This window comes from Macaca fascicularis, chromosome 2, assembly GCF_037993035.2.
Source record: "Macaca fascicularis isolate 582-1 chromosome 2, T2T-MFA8v1.1".
Classification (NCBI taxonomy): domain Eukaryota; kingdom Metazoa; phylum Chordata; class Mammalia; order Primates; family Cercopithecidae; genus Macaca; species Macaca fascicularis.
In genome coordinates this window covers 76,292,222-76,313,466 of record NC_088376.1, presented here as the reverse complement: position 1 = coordinate 76,313,466, position 21,245 = coordinate 76,292,222, and the positions used below count along the sequence as shown (strand labels likewise).

The 21,245-nt window shown below is 38.4% G+C and overlaps 2 protein-coding genes across 3 annotated transcripts in view; both read left to right on the top strand.

Annotated features, from left to right (window-relative positions):
* The first annotated feature begins 6,820 nt into the window (after positions 1 to 6,820).
* The window catches only part of LOC102128510 (uncharacterized), a 29,045-nt gene continuing 14,620 nt past the window's right edge, over positions 6,821 to 21,245 (top strand). Inside the window, exon 1 of the mRNA XM_065540140.2 lies at positions 6,821 to 7,088. Within this exon, the coding sequence (XP_065396212.1) occupies positions 6,848 to 7,088 (241 nt within the window). The 5' untranslated portion in view covers positions 6,821 to 6,847. The remainder of the gene's footprint in view (positions 7,089 to 21,245) is intronic.
* SLITRK3 (SLIT and NTRK like family member 3) lies at positions 7,581 to 17,086 on the top strand. 2 transcript variants are annotated; one of them, XM_065540138.2, is made up of 2 exons: positions 7,581 to 8,094; positions 12,937 to 17,086. In XM_065540138.2, the coding sequence occupies exon 2, from the start codon at positions 12,958 to 12,960 to the stop codon at positions 15,895 to 15,897; it is 2,940 nt and encodes a 979-aa protein (XP_065396210.1). In that variant the 5' UTR covers positions 7,581 to 8,094; positions 12,937 to 12,957; the 3' UTR covers positions 15,898 to 17,086. The 2 variants fall into 2 exon arrangements, with proteins under 2 accessions (XP_065396210.1, XP_065396211.1); XM_065540139.2 differs by lacking the exon at positions 7,581 to 8,094 and adding an exon at positions 11,149 to 11,273.

The following is a 21,245-nucleotide window of genomic DNA, read 5'->3' as shown; positions in this document are numbered from 1 at the left end:
AAGGTCGTGAAATAACTGAACTGACTGCTAGCTAATATAAAAAAGAACTATTTAGCAGGAAAAAAAAGAGACACAAAAGGAAGTAGAGATTAGAAGTAATAGTCATTCATTTAATTCAACCTCCAAAACATTCATATGTAGTTCCTATTATGTACTGGGCACTGTTTTGGGTGGCAATGATACCACAATGAATTAAAGTCCCTGTTGTAATAAAACTTATTGTTGTAGGAGGTGGTAGATTAGCACAAGTTAATAAATTATATGTTATCAGGTAGATAAACTGTAGGAATAAACAAGTTATGCAGTTCAAGAGTAATGAGGGAATTACTACTTGGGATAGCATGGTCAAGAATGCCTACATGACTATATGTCCTTTGAACAGAAACATAAATACAGTGAAGGTGCCAGCTAATATTTGTGGAAGGATGTTCTGGGCAGAGTGCACAGCAGCTTCAAGTGTCCTAAGATATGTATGTTCTTTTTAATTTGAAGGAAGAGCAAGGTGGAAAATGTGGCCGGCACAGTGGGAGCAAAAGAGCAAATGATAAGGCATAGATCAGATATGGGCTGAGTGAAATGATCATATAGGGCTTATGAACCTGTGTGAGGACTTTGGCTTTTACATAGACAGATAGGAAGCCAGTAGAGGGTTACTGGAAAATTGCATCATACTTAAATTTTTAGGAATCGCTCTTCCCTCTGTAAAGAACAGAAAGAAATTAAGGAAAGTGTTAGGGAGGCAACCATGCGGACCCCAAGAGAGACAGAAAAAAGACCTAATATCCTATTATGTTCCCCATGAAGTCTGGCTGTACTAGTTTCAATTCTTGATTTCTATGAGGTAAAGACTGTAAATCTTTTAAATAAACAAACAAACAAAATCCCACCAACAACCCTTTTCTTAAACTAGTAGCATGGATCTCAATTCCTTGACAAGTGAACACTATACTGTCCACATGATAGAAAGAAGCCAGTCCAGCTTACTGTGCAGCAGGTGTTGTGTTTTGATTGATTCATCCTATTGAGCTGAGTTGTATATGAAACGTCCCTGCATGGATTAATACTTGCTCAAAGCTTTAAGGAATGTTAAAAACTATTCAGCACTTGAATATTCTGGATTCCTGTTTATTTTGGCATCACAGTTAAAAGGTAGTAGAGTTTTTAAAACATGTTACCTTTTAGTAAATGATAGAGGGCGCTTGCATATGGGGAGTTAATGTCAACCTACTATATCATTGAAAGGAGTTATTTTTCCAGGGTATTGGTTTAAACACACAGAAAAGGTCAGTTTCGAAAGATTATCTTATCTTTTCTGACACAAGTGTTCCAAAATTTCTAACTTAGTAAATATTATCATTCAATATCAATACAACATATTTAGGACATATAATTCATTTTTAATATGTTATAGATAGCTATTCTATTTGTTTTATACTACAGAATCTTTGAAACCAGATATTCTCCCCATTTTAGAAATAAAATAATTCAAACAAATAATTTATAAGAAGTCCATTAATTTCCAACTTTGTATCCTTCTAACACACACACATACAGAAACACACACACGTTTGTATCACTTGTATATGGGTAGGCATATTTTGGCTATTTTTCATGACACTTCAATTGAAATATCACACAGTCAACTTTAATACATTTTAAGGTGAAAGTGGGAGACGTCAGCAGTTGCTTTTTCACTTTCTTAAACACATCAAACATTTCATCACTACCCTTTGAATAAAAATATCTAACTGAAACAAAAAGTAAGAAAATTAGTTTTAGGTCAGATTCTCCTTTGAAATTATTAAGGGTACAACATGAAATATGTGCTTAAATATACAAGTGTCAAATATTTATCTTCTATTTATGTTTTCGGTAAATCTTTTTAGAAGGTACTTTATGATTTTTTGGGAGGTAGAGGTGAATTTGTAATATCATGGGTTCTACATTATTTGATAGCTTTACCATCATTAAAAACTAGTGAATGATACCTTCACCAAGACACATATGCTTATTATTTTTTTCTTGTTCATATTATTTGAAATATTTGCAAAATAATGACATTTGTAATAAATGTTTTCCTACTTACCAATGTTTTAAAAAACCATGCCAACTGAAGTGCCAAATTCAGATCATTCATCGTGAAAGTATTTTGTCAAACATGGTGAAGAAAAAAATGACATGCATATGGAATAATACATTTATCTTTAGATGCCCAAATAAGAAAAAATCAATTTCAGTACTAAAAAGGCAGAGTTACAGTTATGGAAATCACTAAACATTGGTTGTTTAGCAACATAGAAATGTGAAGGGAGACTTAGATAGAATATAGTAGCTAAAAGCAGCTATAGATGCCTAAGCCTCAGTAGTGATATAAGGGAGGCAGCCAAATTCAAAGAAACTTTAGGTTTTTTTTTTTTAATTTAAATAAGTTACTTTGTGAATTTCTGACACTAAGAAATATATTCAGTGTTTCACTACACTCTTGTTCTATACTTAAGATGCATGACTGTACATAAGATTTCCATTATTTGTGAATTCCAGCACATGATCATATTAAAGCCTTTTATCTATTCTCATATTTGGTGCTGAAAGCATTTTTCATCAGGCTCTTTATATTGAAATCAGCCTGATTTCAAAATATTCACTTTATATTCATGTTCTCAAATGGCTTTCAAAAATTCAAAAACCATGAGAAATTTGGTTTTACATGTAAATATTTACATATATGGTTTAGGCTCTCTAATCTCTGTAGCTGATACCAGTACTGTTCTTCTATGATGTGGCTGGTTTAAAGTCGGTAGATTAAAAGGACACATACAGAACTTCAACTGTGCTCCCAAAGAGATATCCATGAAGACTAATGAAACTATTGTGGATGTTTCAGAAGTAACTCTCAAGCACTACAATGCTCTCTAACATTTTGTCACTTCAGTACTTACAACATATTCTGTAGTTTCACGGCTTCAGTTATTTATCAAGTTAAATCAGTCTTTCTCTAGCTCAAACTCATATCTGGAAAACTAGTTCTGCATTTCTACCTGGCAGGTGAGTTTCTTTGCATAAATATATACTTAAATAACTAGGAAGTTCGCTACCTTAGACTTTTAAACAAGTCATCAAGGGGTAAAACAAAAACAATTGACGGAAAGTGGAAGTTTTAATTTGCTTAACTTTCTTTTCAATCAGTTAGATTTGTCCAAAAATAAAATGGCCTGCTCTGAAATGCACTAAGCTCCAATACCTATGAAACAAACCTGCACACCCTTCATGTGTACCCTGGAACTAAAAATAAAAGTTTATTTAAAAAATGTTCATAATCTTGATAACAACTTGCTGGGGGATAGTGAAGTAGATTCTAATATCACATAATTGGTCAAATTAGATTACCTTCCAAGGCCCTCTTAACCTTGAGATTTTATGATTCTATAAAATTATTATTTTATTCTCTCATAATATCATGTTTAAAAATATTTTTCTACCATTAAAGCTTATTTGATTTACCTTTTTCCATTATGTATAACACCTACATTTATTTCCTGATGCGTTATTCAATAATCAATTTACTTCAACTTATACATTTGATTTATTTCTCTTCATCTTAGTCTTTTAACACTTTTCCCTCTCAGTAATTTTAATCTTAACATCTATAATTTATTAATTCCAAATAATTTTGAAAAATATCTTTAAAAGGAGACAATAACTTTGTGCCTAATTCAGCCTATAAACATTTGTTCATGCTGAATAGTTTAAATCTGATTGTCTCAAAATAGCTCACATAACCTTTGAGATTAAAACACTTGTTTACTTCAAAAGAAGCTGAAGTTTCATTTAGTAGATGCCTATAAAGTGCTTTAAAATGTTTTAGTGAAACAGGATATTAAAGATCAATTTTTAATTGAATATCTTGCAGCTTCTTCATACTTACAGCTTGTTAAATCTATGCTGATTCACTAAGTTTTATAAGATGCTATTAAAAATTATCAATTGGTTTGGAACTTTTTCTACGACATAAAATGTTTCAAAAGTGTTTCTTCTATGGAGATACAGAAAGATCAACAGAAATAAACATACAACAAAAGTAAAAATATTAATTCATGTTTTATCATATTTTTATTTGTTTAACTTCTACAGCCTATGTTCCCATTTATAAAATTGTGTGTAACTTTATTTTCAATTGTTTCAACAGCAGTATATCAAAAGTTAAGCAAATGGTAAGGCAGTTAGGTTTTGATGGTTATCAAACATGTAATTTGTTGACCTAAACAGAATTTGCAATGAACAAAGAGAAAAAAAAATGTTTTTTTTTAACAAATGTTTTTACAATGCTTCACAAATGTTTTTACAATGCTTAATAACAGACAAACCGAATACGTAAATGACCTAAGTATGTTGTACATAATCATAGATTACTACAACTACATTTAGGGTTTGGAACTTTCTTGAGTGCCTACTTCATTGTACAACAAACAGTTCTCTAACCCTAGTTTAATTAGTAGTAAATCTTTTAAAACATGTATTTATTTTATTTAAAGTATCAGAATGAGCAAAATATATGCTAGACGAAAAAATAAAGTCTATCTTAGTTATTTTGATATCATTGTTCCCCTCTGAAAAATGACAGAATAGTTTAAAAAACTATATGAAATATTGTAATGTTTATAATTTAAAAACAAATCAGCAATGTAGACACAATATTTGTTGAACTAAAAATTACATCCTATATATTATTTTATGTAAATGATGTTTGGTTAAAATAAAACTAGGGACATGTAAATGTCTGTGTGGAAAGCACTAAAAACTCACAACTGTACATCATAATCACTTACTCTACAATATTTTTATCTGGCCTGTAATATTTGTATGGGGAGTACTCACGTTTAACACTAACAACCCGTTCTAGCTATTCAATCTTCTGCAGCTCCCCAGTACCCTCAGGCCATACTAACATCTGCTCAGTGTAAACAAATTAATATATTCATAGCTCTCTTATCAAAATAACCTTGAAAATAGTTCCAAAAAGTTAAAGAGATCTAGTAACTTTAGGAGTGATGTTGCCTAATGTCTTTCAGGATTACTCTAATATCCTCCAGCCCTGGGGCTCAAAGGGGATGTGATTTCACACTTGCCCACATAAAATATGGTGTACCCAGGAGTGATTCTCCTCAAATTGGGCAACCACCTGAAAAGGCCAAAAATATCTCTGTGACACATCAAACTACTGATGCTGTTTGGTTTTTCCTAAATCTGACTGATTCATTATGGAGATGTACTCCTTTGGCAACCCTGCCTGGATATACCACTTTGAAGGCCAATTTGGAGACCCAGTGAGTGAACCACCTATGACAAATGTTTCTTGTCCATTTATGTCTTCCTGTATGTAAAATTCACATGGAAGAATCTATTATCCTAGAAAATACTGGAAAGAGGTTTGGAACTCATGCCAGTGAGTCTGAAATGCTTTATTTAAAAAGAATCCATTTTAATACATGGTGCTTTTTATTACTTTCTAGGTCCCTGTAGATACTTTACTAATCTTAATAATCTTCAAGAATGCTGAGTATTTTAAAGAACAAATGGAAACAATATAAGTATGATACATACATATATATATATATATATAAATCTAAATTCACTTTATGCAGAACCAACACAGTTGCCATACTAAATTTAGTGTGTGTGTGTATATATATATCCCAAAAAATTCCACAGGCCCCTGGCTGTCTCTATGACCAACTCCATCCTTTCCTATCTTTTAATGTAGGTAATATGGACACTAACTTGTGGTATTACATGTCCATAATATGAACTAATGATGGTATAAATTATAGTATATACAAATTCACTAAATAAAGATGTAAAACATATATCCAGGCCTGTCTGTCAAAGGATTTTATGCATAAATTAAAAGAGAGTACTGTTTATTTGCAAAGGGTGAGTTGGAGTTCTTTGAATGATTTTAAAAATAGGGTCAAGATCATTCTACCTCTACAATTATAATAGCTAAATAACTTTGCTTGCCTTGGACAATGTATTGCATTCACTTCAGGAAGAAATGGCAAGAGATACAGAGATGATTCCCCAGGCTACCTTCTATTCACTTTGGGAGTTAGTGGAAGGCTGCCCTCTTTCCAACACAGTAGCAGATGAAAGGGATCTATTAAAAAGAATTGCGTTGGTTTACACTGCAGATTGAATGGAGCATTAAACGACTGCATTAGTATGACTGCAGTGGGAGTAATGGTCTCCTCTATAATGTTGTAATAACACTTTCACATACGTGTAATAACTGTTTCAGTGTCCTTATCTAATTTGTCACGAAATGATATCCAGCATCTCTCCGGAAAATGCCCCCCTCCCAACTCCCTGTGCCCTACAGTTTTATTCCCCCACCCCCCCCCACCCCTGGCAAATGTAAACAGATGAGGAAATATGTGTACTTTCAAATCGTCACCCATGTATCATGAAGGTGGGGGATTACTGCAAATCACTTGGAAACCGCTCCCCGGAGGCGTTTAGCGATACCGCCCACCAATACAGCTCAGATGTTCTTAATTTGATTACCCCCCACCTTTTGGGCTGTAATTTTCCAAACAGGCATCTCTCTCATTTGCAAATACAAGTTACAAATCAATCCACAGATACAGAATGCTGACTTCCCGACACTCAATTTCACAGGGTGTCTCTTGAAGAGCTGCCAGGTTGTGACCGATAATGGGGGAGAGGGAGAGGGGCACAGATCGAGCGAACGAGAGGCGGGGGGGGGGGGGGGGGGGAGAGAGAGAGAGAGAGAGAGAGAGAGAGAGAGAGAGAGAGATCACTTGCTTCCTAAGCCGGGATTTTGCCTGCGATGCGCGGCGAGAGGACTGCGGCGGCTGATTTACACAGTTGGCGCGGAGGAGGGGCCGGGGGTGCGGGGGGGACGCGCTGGCGGAGCTCCGGCGATGGGCTGATCTGGGGGCTCCCGAGCGCCGCTCCCTTGGTGCGCGATTTGGGGGCGGCTGATGGATTTGCATTCAGGTTCCAGCCCTGCGCTTCCTATATTGACTCCTTATACCCGACCTCCCGCTTCCGTTTAGGAGGAGACGTTGGTAAGTAACGTGTAATCCGATTTTAGTTATTTCCTAGGCCATTAAAGTGGCACTTTTAAAGCAGGTCAGTCTTAAAAGATGCCGCCGCCGCTGCCGCCGCGAGCGTCTCCTTGGCCTGAAACGTTCGGCGGTCCCCTCCCCCTCCCGCCCCCCTCCCCCGCACCTTCTCCCGCTGGAGAAGTGAGGGTGCTTGAATGGTGAGCGGTCAGGGGACTCACTCTCTGCCAACGGGCTCGCTTCACCTTCGTGCTTTGCCTGAGATCTCCCAAATCCAAGTGGAATTTGGTGTGCACAGCCATACTGTGTATTTGTATCTTCTCTCCCTCTCTCCTTCTTTCCCCCCACCTTCGCCGTCTGACCAATGCTGGGATCTGAGATCTAGTCGCCCCCTTCCTGCCTCCTTTCCGCCTCTCCCCACCCTTTTCTTCTCTCATCTACACACCATCCACCCCCACTCCCACCCACCTAAAGGGCAAAGAGCAAAGACACCCTGGAAAAGCAAGGGCTAATTCCATCTTTTCGGATGGAAGGAGGCCTCGGGCAGGGATTGTGAGTGACAACCTTTCAGGAAGAGAGAAAGAGAGAAATCCAGAGACTGAGCTCAGGCTCTCGGGAACAACGAAGCTCTCCACTGATCGAGAGCACTGAGATTTTAAATCAAAGGAACCTAGTCCTGGGACACTCACTCTGCCTGCCTGCCTGCCAGCCATCGAAGGCATAGGGAGCTGTGGTTGTGAGCTCCCTGTCACTGACATCGCAGCGCTAGGTGCGCGCCCGGCTCTCCCATTGGTATGCAGCGACCATTTCCTGCAAATCTCAAAGGTGGAAACATTTAAACGGATTACAAGCGTGATTTGGTAGCCTTTCGGAAAGTTGGTGGCCAGAAGAGGAGAAGCTACAAGGCTACAGTATGATGGATACAATTCAGCCTCCCAGAGAGTTTGCCCCTCCCGCTGGGAAGCCCCTCGGAGCAAACCTCGGAGATCCTGAGCGCTCTGCACCATAGGTACTCGCCGCCATCCTTTCCTACTTTGCCTAATTGAAACCAGTATTTCTCGTATGTAGGATGTGCATTGTAGAGCACATCGGGTTTGGCCGCGGTGTCTTCTGTACGCTTACAGGTGCTAGGGGTTTGTTGCAGTTTTGAATTGGATCAGTTAGGTGTAAGGACGTTGGTGGAAGGTGGGGTATCGGAGACTAACATACCCTCGGACCTCTTTTCTGGGTGAAGACATCGTAAGTAACTCCAACAAATAGGCCAGCCGGCAGAGCGAAGGACCCCTCCCCCAGTGGATTGTTCGCTAGTGTTGTAAGAGGTAGAAGGAAGAACGCTTGAGCTTTTAATAATTTTCCATTTCTAAACAGACCATTGTGCGTTTCGCCTGACGACAGCAGATTAGAAAAGGATCTGTAGACGGCTGAAAGCTCTTCAGAAAATGAATGATGCAGCATTTTAATTACTTGTTCTAGGGAAGATAGTTTGCTTCCATATTGAAATATTTAATCTTAGATCTGAAGAGATTAGTGAGCTGTAAGATCCAGCAGTGGGGAGGAGGAAGTGGGAAGGGGGCACAGCGGGGAGAAAGGGCTTCTTGTCCTCTCTCTGGACAAACAAATGGCTCTGGGCGCTCCCAACAGGACACGGAAAAAATCGGGGCCCCATGGGCTCAATACCCCTAACTTTTGGAGACCTCCCTGTCTTTTAGACACGCTATCCTGAGCTAAAGGAAAGCAAAAAGATGAGATAGCCTTTAGGACATAGCCCAGGTCCAGAACTTAAGGGGTTTTAGTTCAAGAAGGAACAGAGACTTCATCGCCGAGACAATATTTACCGTCATCTGGAAGCTCAGGGCAGCCTCCGGGTTACCCATCGATTCCATCACATCATGGGTTCCGATAAGACCCGATAAATAGTCACCGCCTCTGCACATTGGGTACCCAAAGTGCTGGGCGGGGGATGGGGTGGGGGAGGGTGCGGGTGCAGGCAGCTGGTGAGGAAGAGGGAATTGCTCTGATTCTGAGCTTAGGCTATTGGTATTGGTTTACTTCTTGGCTGAAACCTATGGGAGTAAATAGGGTGGGTCTGGAATTTTAAGGGTAGAATGTTAGAAAATTCTGCCCTCCTGCTTACTTAGTCTACGGTGGCATGTTTCTAAAATTAGCTACTGTGTGTCAGTGGACTCACGCGCGGTCATTTTAAATGCAAAATATTATGGAAATTGCCTTTGACTTTTAAGGAACACATTGTTAGGTGATTTACCTGTTGTAGAGCAGTAAGGTATTGATATGTAAGCTGTGCTTTGCTTTAAAATTTGCTTTTGTAAAGCGTCCTTTAAGGGGAAACCGTCTCTACCTACTAACTTTGAGCCCTTGGGCAATTGAGGTTCAGTTTAGTTCTTTTGCAACCAAAAAGTCCCTCCCTTCTCCCCCTCGGCAAGTTGGTGACAGGGTTGGTGTGTGCTGGTGGGGGCAGATGGGGAGCATCCACAGCACACGGGTCCTGTTAATTAGACTCCTTTGCTGCACACTTGGCTCTCCCCAGTTTCCTCACCAAGCTGCATTCCTTCCCAGCAGGCAGGACTGTAGTGCTGTCAGCTGAGCCTTAAAAAATTCCTCTGAGAGGGTTCCTGAACTATAATCTGGTAATCCCTCTACAATACAATATCTTCCTTCAATCACCTCCATCCCCACTCCCACCACTCCCTAGGATCCAGTTCCCGAAAATTTCACTGAGAAATATTTGAGTTTAAAAAATAAGAAAGAAAAAGAAAGAGCGGACAAAAACATTCAAATCCTTAAATCCACCCCAATCCCGCGAGGTCTTTTCCGGCGGCAGAATGTGAAATGTACCATTGTTACCCAAGTGGTATCTCCTTCCAGAGAATTGGCTTGTCTCTGTTTTTAAAAAGGTGAAAGAAAAGAAATGCTGTTGAATCCAGGGGATATCGAAGGCTTTGACCTGCAGCACAACAAAAGAATTCCTGGTGCAAAGGGATCGAAGCAAAATGCAGGAGAAACTCGGTCCAAGTCTTTCAGGCTGTCTGAGCTTTTATTCGGGACACCCAGGCAGAATCAGACAGATTTAGCTTTTCTGCTTTGGGGACCTGGATTTTCCCCCCATCCCCGTCATTTCAGGGAATGGCTGTCCTTTGAAAAAGATAATTCCGAAGGACAGTCTCACTTTTCAAACCACCTGCACTAGAGAGGGGGAGCTTTGGAAACTAGAGGAGCAGATGATCCAGGGGATGGTTTCCTTGAGAGTTAAAAAAAAAAAAAAAAAAAAAAGAGAGAGAGAGAGAGAAGAAAGAAAGAAAGAAAGAAAATGCCTAAAATGCCTATCCCCCGCCCCCCGCCCCCATCTCCACCTTCCCCACCAAAGAAATGTTTCCCATAGGTTGGTCTCCTCCCACTTCGCTCTTGTTTCTTATTTTGCCAGTTTGTGTTCTCTATCCCTCTACTTATTTTTCCTACACACACACACACACACACACACACACACTCACTCACTCACAACTGTATAGTCAGGGCTTCCTATCGCTCGCTCCCGAACCTATGCTAAGCGCGTTCCCTTTGGAGCTCATTTTCATGACGTGGAATACTGGGTTCAGGGTTATAGCACATATATATTTTTAAAGCCGGAGCGAGGGAAGTCTGAGATTCTGCACTGTGATTGAGCCTTCCTTCCTCCCTGCCTCCCTCCCGCCCTTCCTCCCAGTGACCAGTGATGTGCTGTGGGTACCCAGAGAGAGCAGCCACCGCGGCGGCAGCGGCAGGGGCAGCAGAGCTGGAAGCCTGCTGCAGCCCCTTCTCCTCCCTCCTCTATTGAGTGTGCCAAGCGGCAGTTCTGCATCCTAAAGAAGCCCATTGAAGAGCCCATTGCATTCCCAGCACGTCTCAAGCTTGCTGCTTTTTTTTTTTTCCTCTTAGTCCCCCCGCCCAACCCCCTTTTATCCCCTTTTGCTTCAGCTTCAGCAAAGCAAAGGGAGTGGGAGGGAAAGAGAGAGAATCCTTAAACTCAAGCTTTTTTTTTTTTTTCTTTTTCTTTTCATGGTTCACGGTTCCAGGCTAATAAATAAATAAACAAATAAGTAAATAAATAAATAAATTACAAAAAAAAAAAAAAAAAAGAAAGAAAGAAAAAAAGAAAAGAAAAGAAAAGAAACCCAAAAAACTCTGGCAAAATAGGTAAGTCCAAGACATCTGGAGCCTTTTTTGCCTAAACCACAGGGACCTGAAAAACAAGAAAAATATTTAAGATAGTGAAGAAGGAAGAACTTAAGTAGATTTTAATATTTCATAAGGGAGATGGAAGACTAATTGATACTGCAATGTAGGCTTTTCTGCCTTTTCTCTCTCCCTCTTTTTCATTAAATTGTTTTTAATTTTTCAGTATTGCATGTCTGAGGCAGACTTCTCTTTGCTTTCTCACGGTGTCTCCTTTCTTTATAGCTGTGAACATTATATGCAAGTGTAATGTGAAGATTTATTTTTTCACTTTTCCTATAAATTATATCATTGTGTTTTAAGAAGAAGGTTGATGAAATATATCTTTCTGTGTGCTATCTGTGAGGAAAATATATGCTAGAAACTTTGGTTTATTTTTATTGATTAAAATCAGCTATTCAATTTTGATGGATATTTTAGTGACTCAGGAAGGAGAATATAATAAAACTGCATTATTATCATTTATTTATGTAAACATTTTCATATACTGATGTTATTAGGCAAGGAAAGCGATGCATAGAGGAAGACTCTATGTTATCAGAATAGTGCATTGCATTTGTTTCTTCTGATTGGAAAAGAATGATATCTTTTTTGAAATTTATTTCATGTGATAGGTCATTTATCAGCAGGTAAGAATAGAGGTTTCCACTCTCTCTTGACTTTAACAACCCGCCTGCCCTCTAACCAGTCACCTGCTCTTCCAGCTTTTTAAAGGGTTCCTCAGTTGATCTTGAAGGCACAGATACACATTCCAAACTAAGCTTTGCGAATGTTTTAATTCAGACACTTTCAGACTCAGCATCCTCTAGCTGTCCCTATCTTTAGCTCTGACAATTGCATGGGCATGTTTTTTAGAAGGGCTAATGACTCCTACATGCTTTAAATAGTTAAATGATACAAATATATACAAATTACTTATTAAATTAAAGAAGATGACAGTATTCTATTCTTGGGCCAAAGGATGTGGACATATAGTGTACATACTGACTATACACTATTATAAAGCATGTTATGATCATTTCATAAAAATAAATCTTAAGTTTTCCTGAGTTGCTGATCATTTTACACATCTCAACATCTGATATTGAGCAACAGGCTCACACTTTATCATACTAATCAATATAATAATTTTGGAGTATGTCATGTATTTTTAATAGTCAAAACCTATAATTCAAAGAACATATTTTTCCCATCAGAGTTCCAATGAGATTTATTATGAGTATCTTTGATGTCAACATGAGTTTTAACAGGCAAACAGGTGTAATGGCCACATTATTGCTATTATTACTGAATCTGCCTATGCCTAAAAGGAAGTACGATGTACCAGTTCTGTTGTTTGTTATACAGAGGCAATGCAGTCTGCTTTTGTTCATGCGATATGCCGTTTACCAAATATGGCTTGGTTCAGGAAAATGTCACTGCATGGTTCAATATTTCAGAGTCTCCTAAGTTTAAAATATAGGACACACTCTAAACGTTAAGTGTATTGCTAGCTCATTTTGAGTGTCACTTCTACAATTGCTGAAGTTTTTATATAGCTCTTAAAATGCCCCACATGTAGGAGTCAATTAAAATAGTACATATGACTAAAAGCTAAAAATCTGCATTTTTATTTCTGTTGCAGTTTTGTAATCAACCACGAACGATGAAACCTTCCATAGCTGAGATGCTTCACAGAGGAAGGATGTTGTGGATCATTCTTCTAAGCACAATTGCTCTAGGATGGACTACCCCGATTCCCCTAATAGAGGACTCAGAGGAAATAGATGAGCCCTGTTTTGATCCATGCTACTGTGAAGTTAAAGAAAGCCTCTTTCATATACATTGTGACAGTAAAGGATTTACAAATATTAGTCAGATTACCGAATTCTGGTCAAGACCTTTTAAACTGTATCTGCAGAGGAATTCTATGAGGAAATTATACACCAACAGTTTTCTTCATTTGAATAATGCTGTGTCTATTAATCTTGGGAACAATGCATTGCAGGACATTCAGACTGGAGCTTTCAATGGTCTTAAGATTTTAAAGAGACTATATCTACATGAAAACAAACTGGATGTCTTCAGAAATGACACCTTCCTTGGCTTGGAAAGTCTAGAATATCTGCAGGCAGATTACAATGTCATTAAACGTATTGAGAGTGGGGCATTTCGGAACCTAAGTAAATTGAGGGTTCTGATTTTAAATGATAATCTCATCCCCATGCTTCCGACCAATTTATTTAAGGCTGTCTCTTTAACCCATTTGGACCTACGTGGAAATAGGTTAAAGGTTCTTTTTTACCGAGGAATGCTAGATCACATTGGCAGAAGCCTGATGGAACTCCAGCTGGAAGAAAACCCTTGGAACTGTACATGTGAAATTGTACAACTGAAGAGTTGGCTGGAACGCATTCCTTATACTGCCCTGGTGGGAGACATTACCTGTGAGACCCCTTTCCATTTCCATGGAAAGGATCTACGAGAAATCAAGAAGACAGAACTCTGTCCTTTGTTGTCTGACTCTGAGGTAGAGGCTAGTTTGGGAATTCCACATTTGTCATCAAGTAAGGAGAATGCATGGCCAACTAAGCCTTCCTCAATGCTATCCTCTGTCCATTTTACTGCTTCTTCTGTTGAATACAAGTCCTCAAATAAACAGCCTAAGCCCACCAAACAGCCTCGAACACCAAGGCCACCCTCCACCTCCCAAGCTTTATATCCTGGTCCAAACCAGCCTCCCATTGCTCCTTATCAGACCAGACCACCAATCCCCATTATATGCCCCACTGGGTGTACCTGTAATTTGCACATCAATGACCTTGGCTTGACTGTCAACTGCAAAGAGCGAGGATTTAATAACATTTCTGAACTTCTTCCAAGGCCCTTGAATGCCAAGAAACTGTATCTGAGTAGCAATCTGATTCAGAAAATATACCGTTCTGATTTTTGGAATTTTTCTTCCTTGGATCTCTTGCATCTGGGGAACAATCGTATTTCCTATGTCCAAGATGGGGCCTTTATCAACTTGCCCAACTTAAAAAGCCTCTTTCTTAATGGCAACGATATAGAGAAGCTGACACCAGGCATGTTCCGAGGCCTACAGAGTTTGCACTACTTGTACTTTGAGTTCAATGTCATCCGGGAAATCCAGCCTGCAGCCTTCAGCCTCATGCCCAACTTGAAGCTGCTATTCCTCAATAATAACTTGCTGAGGACCCTGCCAACGGATGCTTTTGCAGGCACATCCCTGGCCCGGCTCAACCTGAGGAAGAACTACTTCCTCTATCTTCCCGTGGCTGGTGTCCTGGAACACTTGAACGCCATTGTCCAGATAGACCTCAATGAGAATCCTTGGGACTGCACTTGTGACCTGGTCCCCTTTAAACAGTGGATCGAAACCATCAGCTCAGTCAGTGTGGTTGGTGATGTGCTTTGCAGGAGCCCTGAGAACCTCACGCACCGTGATGTGCGCACTATTGAGCTGGAAGTTCTTTGCCCAGAGATGCTGCACGTTGCACCAGCTGGAGCATCCCCAGCCCAGCCTGGAGATTCCCACCTTATTGGGGCACCAACCAGTGCATCACCTTATGAGTTTTCTCCTCCTGGGGGCCCTGTGCCACTTTCTGTGTTAATTCTCAGCCTTCTGGTACTGTTTTTCTCAGCAGTCTTTGTTGCTGCAGGCCTCTTTGCCTACGTGCTCCGAAGGCGTCGAAAGAAGCTGCCCTTCAGAAGCAAGCGGCAGGAAGGTGTGGACCTTACTGGCATCCAAATGCAATGCCACCGGCTGTTTGAGGATGGTGGAGGTGGTGGTGGTGGAAGTGGGGGTGGAGGTCGACCAACTCTTTCCTCTCCAGAGAAGGCCCCTCCTGTAGGTCATGTGTATGAGTACATCCCCCACCCAGTTACCCAAATGTGCAACAACCCCATCTACAAGCCTCGTGAGGAGGAGGAGGTGGCTGTTTCATCAGCCCAAGAAGCAGGGAGTGCAGAACGTGGGGGTCCAGGGACACAACCACCGGGAATGGGTGAGGCTCTCCTAGGAAGTGAGCAGTTTGCTGAGACACCCAAGGAGAACCATAGTAACTACCGGACCTTGCTGGAAAAAGAGAAGGAGTGGGCCCTGGCAGTGTCCAGCTCCCAGCTTAACACCATAGTGACGGTGAATCACCATCACCCTCATCCTCACCACCCAGCAGTTGGTGGGGTTTCAGGAGTAGTTGGGGGAACTGGGGGAGACTTGGCAGGGTTCCGCCACCATGAGAAAAATGGTGGGGTGGTGCTGTTTCCTCCCGGGGGAGGCTGTGGTGGTGGCAGTATGCTACTAGACCGAGAGAGGCCACAGCCTGCCCCCTGCACAGTGGGATTTGTGGACTGTCTCTATGGAACAGTGCCCAAATTAAAGGAACTGCACGTGCATCCTCCTGGCATGCAATACCCAGACTTACAGCAGGACGCCAGGCTCAAAGAAACCCTTCTCTTCTCGGCTGGAAAGGGCTTCACAGACCACCAAACTCAAAAAAGTGATTACCTCGAGTTAAGGGCCAAACTTCAAACCAAGCCGGATTACCTCGAAGTCCTGGAGAAGACAACATATAGGTTCTAACAGAGAGAAGAAAATATATTAGTGCTTTTTTTTTTTCCCCAAAAGAAAAGGAAAATAAAAGAAATATATCCCTTGCTCCCTTTACACTTGTCCCAATAACTCCATCCTCACGATCTTCCCTACCCTGAACAAAACTGAAACCGCATGATAACTAGAGAATACAGATGTATGCTCTCCCCTCTCAGATGTGATTTGGAGGAAGGGCCATACTCAGATCATTAATCAATGAAGTGCCTTCGCAGACTTTTGCCAGCAAATGTTATCATTATTTTTTTATACTGAAACTTGAGACTTTGACTGTGCCATGTATAAGGTATACCGGGGATCATTGTATGGATCCTAATTAAGTAAAATTCAATGTGTCTTTTTATTTTCAGTAACTATTTTTTTTTTTTTAGTTGTAGTTTTGTTTTAAAGGGAGGGGGGAAACAAGTTGACATTTGTCATTTGTGGCTTTCTTTCTTCTCATCATGGCACAGATTCTGTACATGTATTAACAATGCAGTTTGCTGCATGCCTGGAAACTGCAAGACGGGGAGGGAGGGGGCGGGTTTTGCTCGAATGTTCTCACTCACTATCTTGTCTCTCATACACATATCCATCTGCAAAACGTGATCCCTAAACCTGCAGTTTCTTCCTGCTGGTGCAGGTACACACACACACACACACACACACACACACACACACACACACACACACTCCTTACCATTCCCATTCAACCCAATCTGCTTAGTTCGGGTTTGATCCATTTTTCTCCTCTCCATAGTTCCACTACCCTTCACTGCTAGTGTACAGCTCACAGCATCTCTCCTATCACCCTGGGAAAAGTCACATTCTAGGCTGGATTCTACCGAAGTGGAGGCCTGGTGGTTTAACAGCCGAAGACACGCGCCTAGGGGTGAGCACCCTCTTTGTGACACTTCATCCTGATGCCAAGATTTTTTGGAGAACATCTGCACTTTCTTATATATATATATATAATATTTAAAAAAAGCAACTGGGTATATATCACTAACAGCTTTGTAGGAAGCACTTTTAATGTTTTCTCTCTCACACACAAAGATTCAAAAGAAATGTGCATATATTTATTCTGTAATTTCAGTGATTATAAATTGTAAAGGTAATGTTTAATCATTGTATAGTGATTATGCGTCTGGTATAGCTTTCCTAATAAAAAGTTTTTGAAAAACATAATACATTATATATAGAGGATACAAAGCTTGAACCTTAAACTCCAGCTATGCCATGCCTTTCGTGCTCCCATTTTAAAAAATGATTTCTTTTACTTGTTACACAGAAAGTAATTTATTAACGGGTTTGATGCACTGTGATGTTGATAAATCTTATATCCCACCATCTCTATTCCAAACCAGGATACAATTGAGACTTAAAATCTGACTTACAGTTGTTTTTTTTTTTTTTCCTTGACTTATGAATTTCAATCTTAGTAACCAATGATGCACGTTTCCTAGGCAAGATGCAAGGGGGAGAAAATAAAATAACTAGATCACTGAGAAGTACAGGATTAATTAGGAGAACGTAATCAAGGATCCGTACATCTTAAGATAATAGATGACATAAAGAAATCGGAGAATAAAATTGCTATTGTTTTTAAAATATGTAGTCCAATTACATGCACACCCTCATACACCCACACGCTTCCACATACACCCACACAACCCAGTAAATATCAAAGGCCTTGGCCTTGGAGCCAATTATATGGCCAGAATCCTGTGAAAGCTGTCACTTACATTTGACTACTATTTTCCAACCACTGACAACAACTGGCCCCAATAACGTTTGAACTAAGTCAGAGGATGCTGAATGAGTTTTTCGTCCTATGACATTAAAATTATGTAGAAAAATTAACCTGACAACAAGCCAAGTTTAGATCCATTTATATGTGAGCGAAACCAAAGAATACTGGATTTTTAGGGCGCCGGTATCAAATTGGTGGAGGAAACTTAAGAAAACAGACCTATGAGGCAGGCACTTATCGAAGTAGGCCATTAGAGGGCAGCAGAGCTCCAGAGATCCACAGACCCAGGACCTGCAGAACTGTGCAGCGAGCCCGGTGTTCTCCGCTAGTGTTTCCTCAAAGTGCCCATAGTAGGAATTATCATTACGTGCTGAATGTAATTCATCACAAGTCACTGATGCCTTATATCACATTTTTTTTTCCACAAAAAGAGAATGAGTCTAGCAGTTTCTGAAGGTGTGTCACTACTATAGCATGAAGCCATTGTAGTAACAAAATGAAAGCCCCATGAATGTCTACAAGAGTATATTTATATTTCTCTTGATTAATTATACAGAAATGTCAGCATAGGTATGCATAAAAATAAAAAAAACAAGTATATCCATATAAAATTGCAGTTTTGGGGCACTTGACAAACTTTTATGCTCAATTATTTGAATATATTTTGGAATTATTTTAGAAGGAAGAAGCCCATGAACATCATCCACTTTATCTCTCTGTGTAATATTGAAGTGAAGCTCTTATGCAGAAGACTCAGGCCCACTATTAAATAGGTGTCATTCTTCTTTTTTGTTTTATCTTCTTCTTTTCTTTCTTGCTTTCTTTTTTACTTTCCCACAAATACCTTTCTTCTAGTTATCCCACCTCCTTTATTCTTTCTAATCATCTGTCTCTTTTTTTTTTAAGGTACATAAAACCAATATTACACTTTAAGTGTTTCAAAGCCCAATTTATAGAGTCTCTGAACTAGCAATTTATCATACTTCTGTTCCTCCTAATCAAATGGTTTGGGGAATAATAGAAAGCATATGCATAGTAAAAACTTAGAAGTGCAAAGCTAGATGCTTCAGATAATAGTCCTCATTTCTTTAATGAAAATGTACATATTCATAACACAGCATATTATACAAATCAAGCTAGAGTACAATCTCAAAAAGACCCTGGTGCTTTCAGCATTTGAGAAATGAGCGTCCATAAACGATATCAAATTACAATATAACTTGATAATTATAATGTTTATATTTTACTTATGAAATACAGAAAGTAAGACTGTTTGGTCTTAAATATAGTTGGTACTTTCACCCTTGAATGAGAAATGCATTTATTTATTTAGTAAAAATAAATTTATACGAGAACGGAATTTTGTATTTAAGGGAATAGTTTTTTGCTTTTATGGAATTTTCTACCCCCTGATTAGGACATTTATTTTTGCTGTGCATTAACATTACCTAAGTTAGCTTCAATTTATAATACCAGATCTGTTTTCATTAAACATGATGGATATTAATGTAGGTACTATGATTAAATATGTTTTATGTTTTTGCTGCAGTAAAATACTTATTTTTAAGAAAAAGAGTACTAATTCACTTCATTGTGATGACTGACTTAACTGAAGCAGACCCAGTTCTGACAGATATTTGCTATTATTCATTGCTATTTTTATTACTAAGTATAGTAATAATATTTAGAAATAATAAAAATATTATAATATCTCAAACTATAAGAGGATTAGTGAGAAATAATTGGAAATTAACTATTAGTTTAATTCAATAACAATGTTAACATCATGTTATACATCACATGTGGTATTATTTATGTAGATGTTTTCATATTTTTATTTAGAATGCTATATTATTTTATCTAATTGCAAATACTTAAAAATAAGGATGATGAACACTATAATTTTAACAAAGTTTAGAGAGAGAGAATCAAAAGGAAAATTTAATGACTGAGCTTGAAGATTTCTTTTTAAACCTGGCAGTATTACTTTAAACCCTTCATATTTGAAAAGAATATGTTTAGGTTTATGAAAATGTATAATGCAATTATAGAACAAAAGAACTTTAACTATCGCAACACATTATTTTGATTCACTTAGTGTAAATTCATTATTTGTACAGTCCTGTCCTTTGGCAATTACGTTGTCTAGGCCAATAAATGTTACACTTTTGTGAAATGGCTATGACAAAGGAAGCATTAATGAAATGCTACACAAAATTTGAGAAATACGACTATAACAAGTCAAGATAATGTGAGAGGAAATGGTAATCAATGGACACTCCATCTTAAGTGATGTGAGCTAGTTTCATTGGAACTTAGACATTTATAACTTAACTCAAAATTTTCAACTGTGAATATTCAGGTGAACGGAACACAAATAAGTATCATTAAAATCACCGTATTCTCTTCAATATACTATGTTCTGTTTAATATACTATTGGCCTTTTAAAAGTAATAGGAGCAATAACACATGTGTAATTGGGCCATTGTGTGTGTGTGTGTGTGTGTGTTTGTGTGTATATATAGTACTATTATATATGTATATACATTGTATATACATGTATATAGTTTATATATGCTGAATTTTACTTCTATGTAAATTACACATTTTTCATTATATGTATAACAATTTCTGTTTTATGCATTTATTTTTCTTGCTTCTGTCTAACCACCATCCGAGAGAAGCTGGATTAAATTACGAGTCTTCACTTTTGGAATATTCACATGTAAAAAGTAACACTGTAATTAATATTTCTGAATTTAAAAGTTATGTTATCTTCCAATTTGTTTCATTTTGTTATTTAAATCATAGGGGATACGTCTCAGTGACATTGTGATTTATTTTAAGTCTTCAGAGTATAGGAACTAATTTCTTCATATAAGTATACAACCTAAGTCTAATAAAAAGCAAGTACTTATTTTTCCATTTTTTTATTTATAGAACAAATTTTACAGGTAAAAACAATTTTAGTAACTTCATTAATTAGACAAGACCTTTTAAATTTATCTAAGTCTGTAGGAAAAGTGAGATATTTAAGGTGAAATATAAAAGAAGGTCCAGTTTAAGACATCCAACATCCTGTTTTACTTTTAAAACATCATCCTGAAATTAAAATGTTTGATGATAGTAGTAATAATAATAAACAAATATTACCATCTTTAGTTTGCTTATAGGGAATCTGAATTGAAGGGACATATTTTTTTATATGGAGAAATCAAGTGTATAACAGGGGTTGGTAGTTGTGAAGAGGCAACATGTTATGGCCATCTTCTTTAGTTTTGGTAATTTTTACTCCTGATAATACATATTATTGAAAAAATGTATTTTTTTCTATTCCATTTACATAGATGAACTTTTACATTAAAAATTCTAATAGAAAATAATTCTTGTGGTGGATTTCAAAGATACACAGCCCAAAGGCATCATAATAAATTTACAATTTGACCCAAACTAACTCCTATAGTACCATTAAACTTTAAAACACAATGAATGTTAGTAAAAAGAAGCCTTTCTTCTTCACCACCCAGTAACAGAAAGTCTCAGCATGCCTAATTAAATGTTTCTTTAGTATATTTAGTCTATCTACTT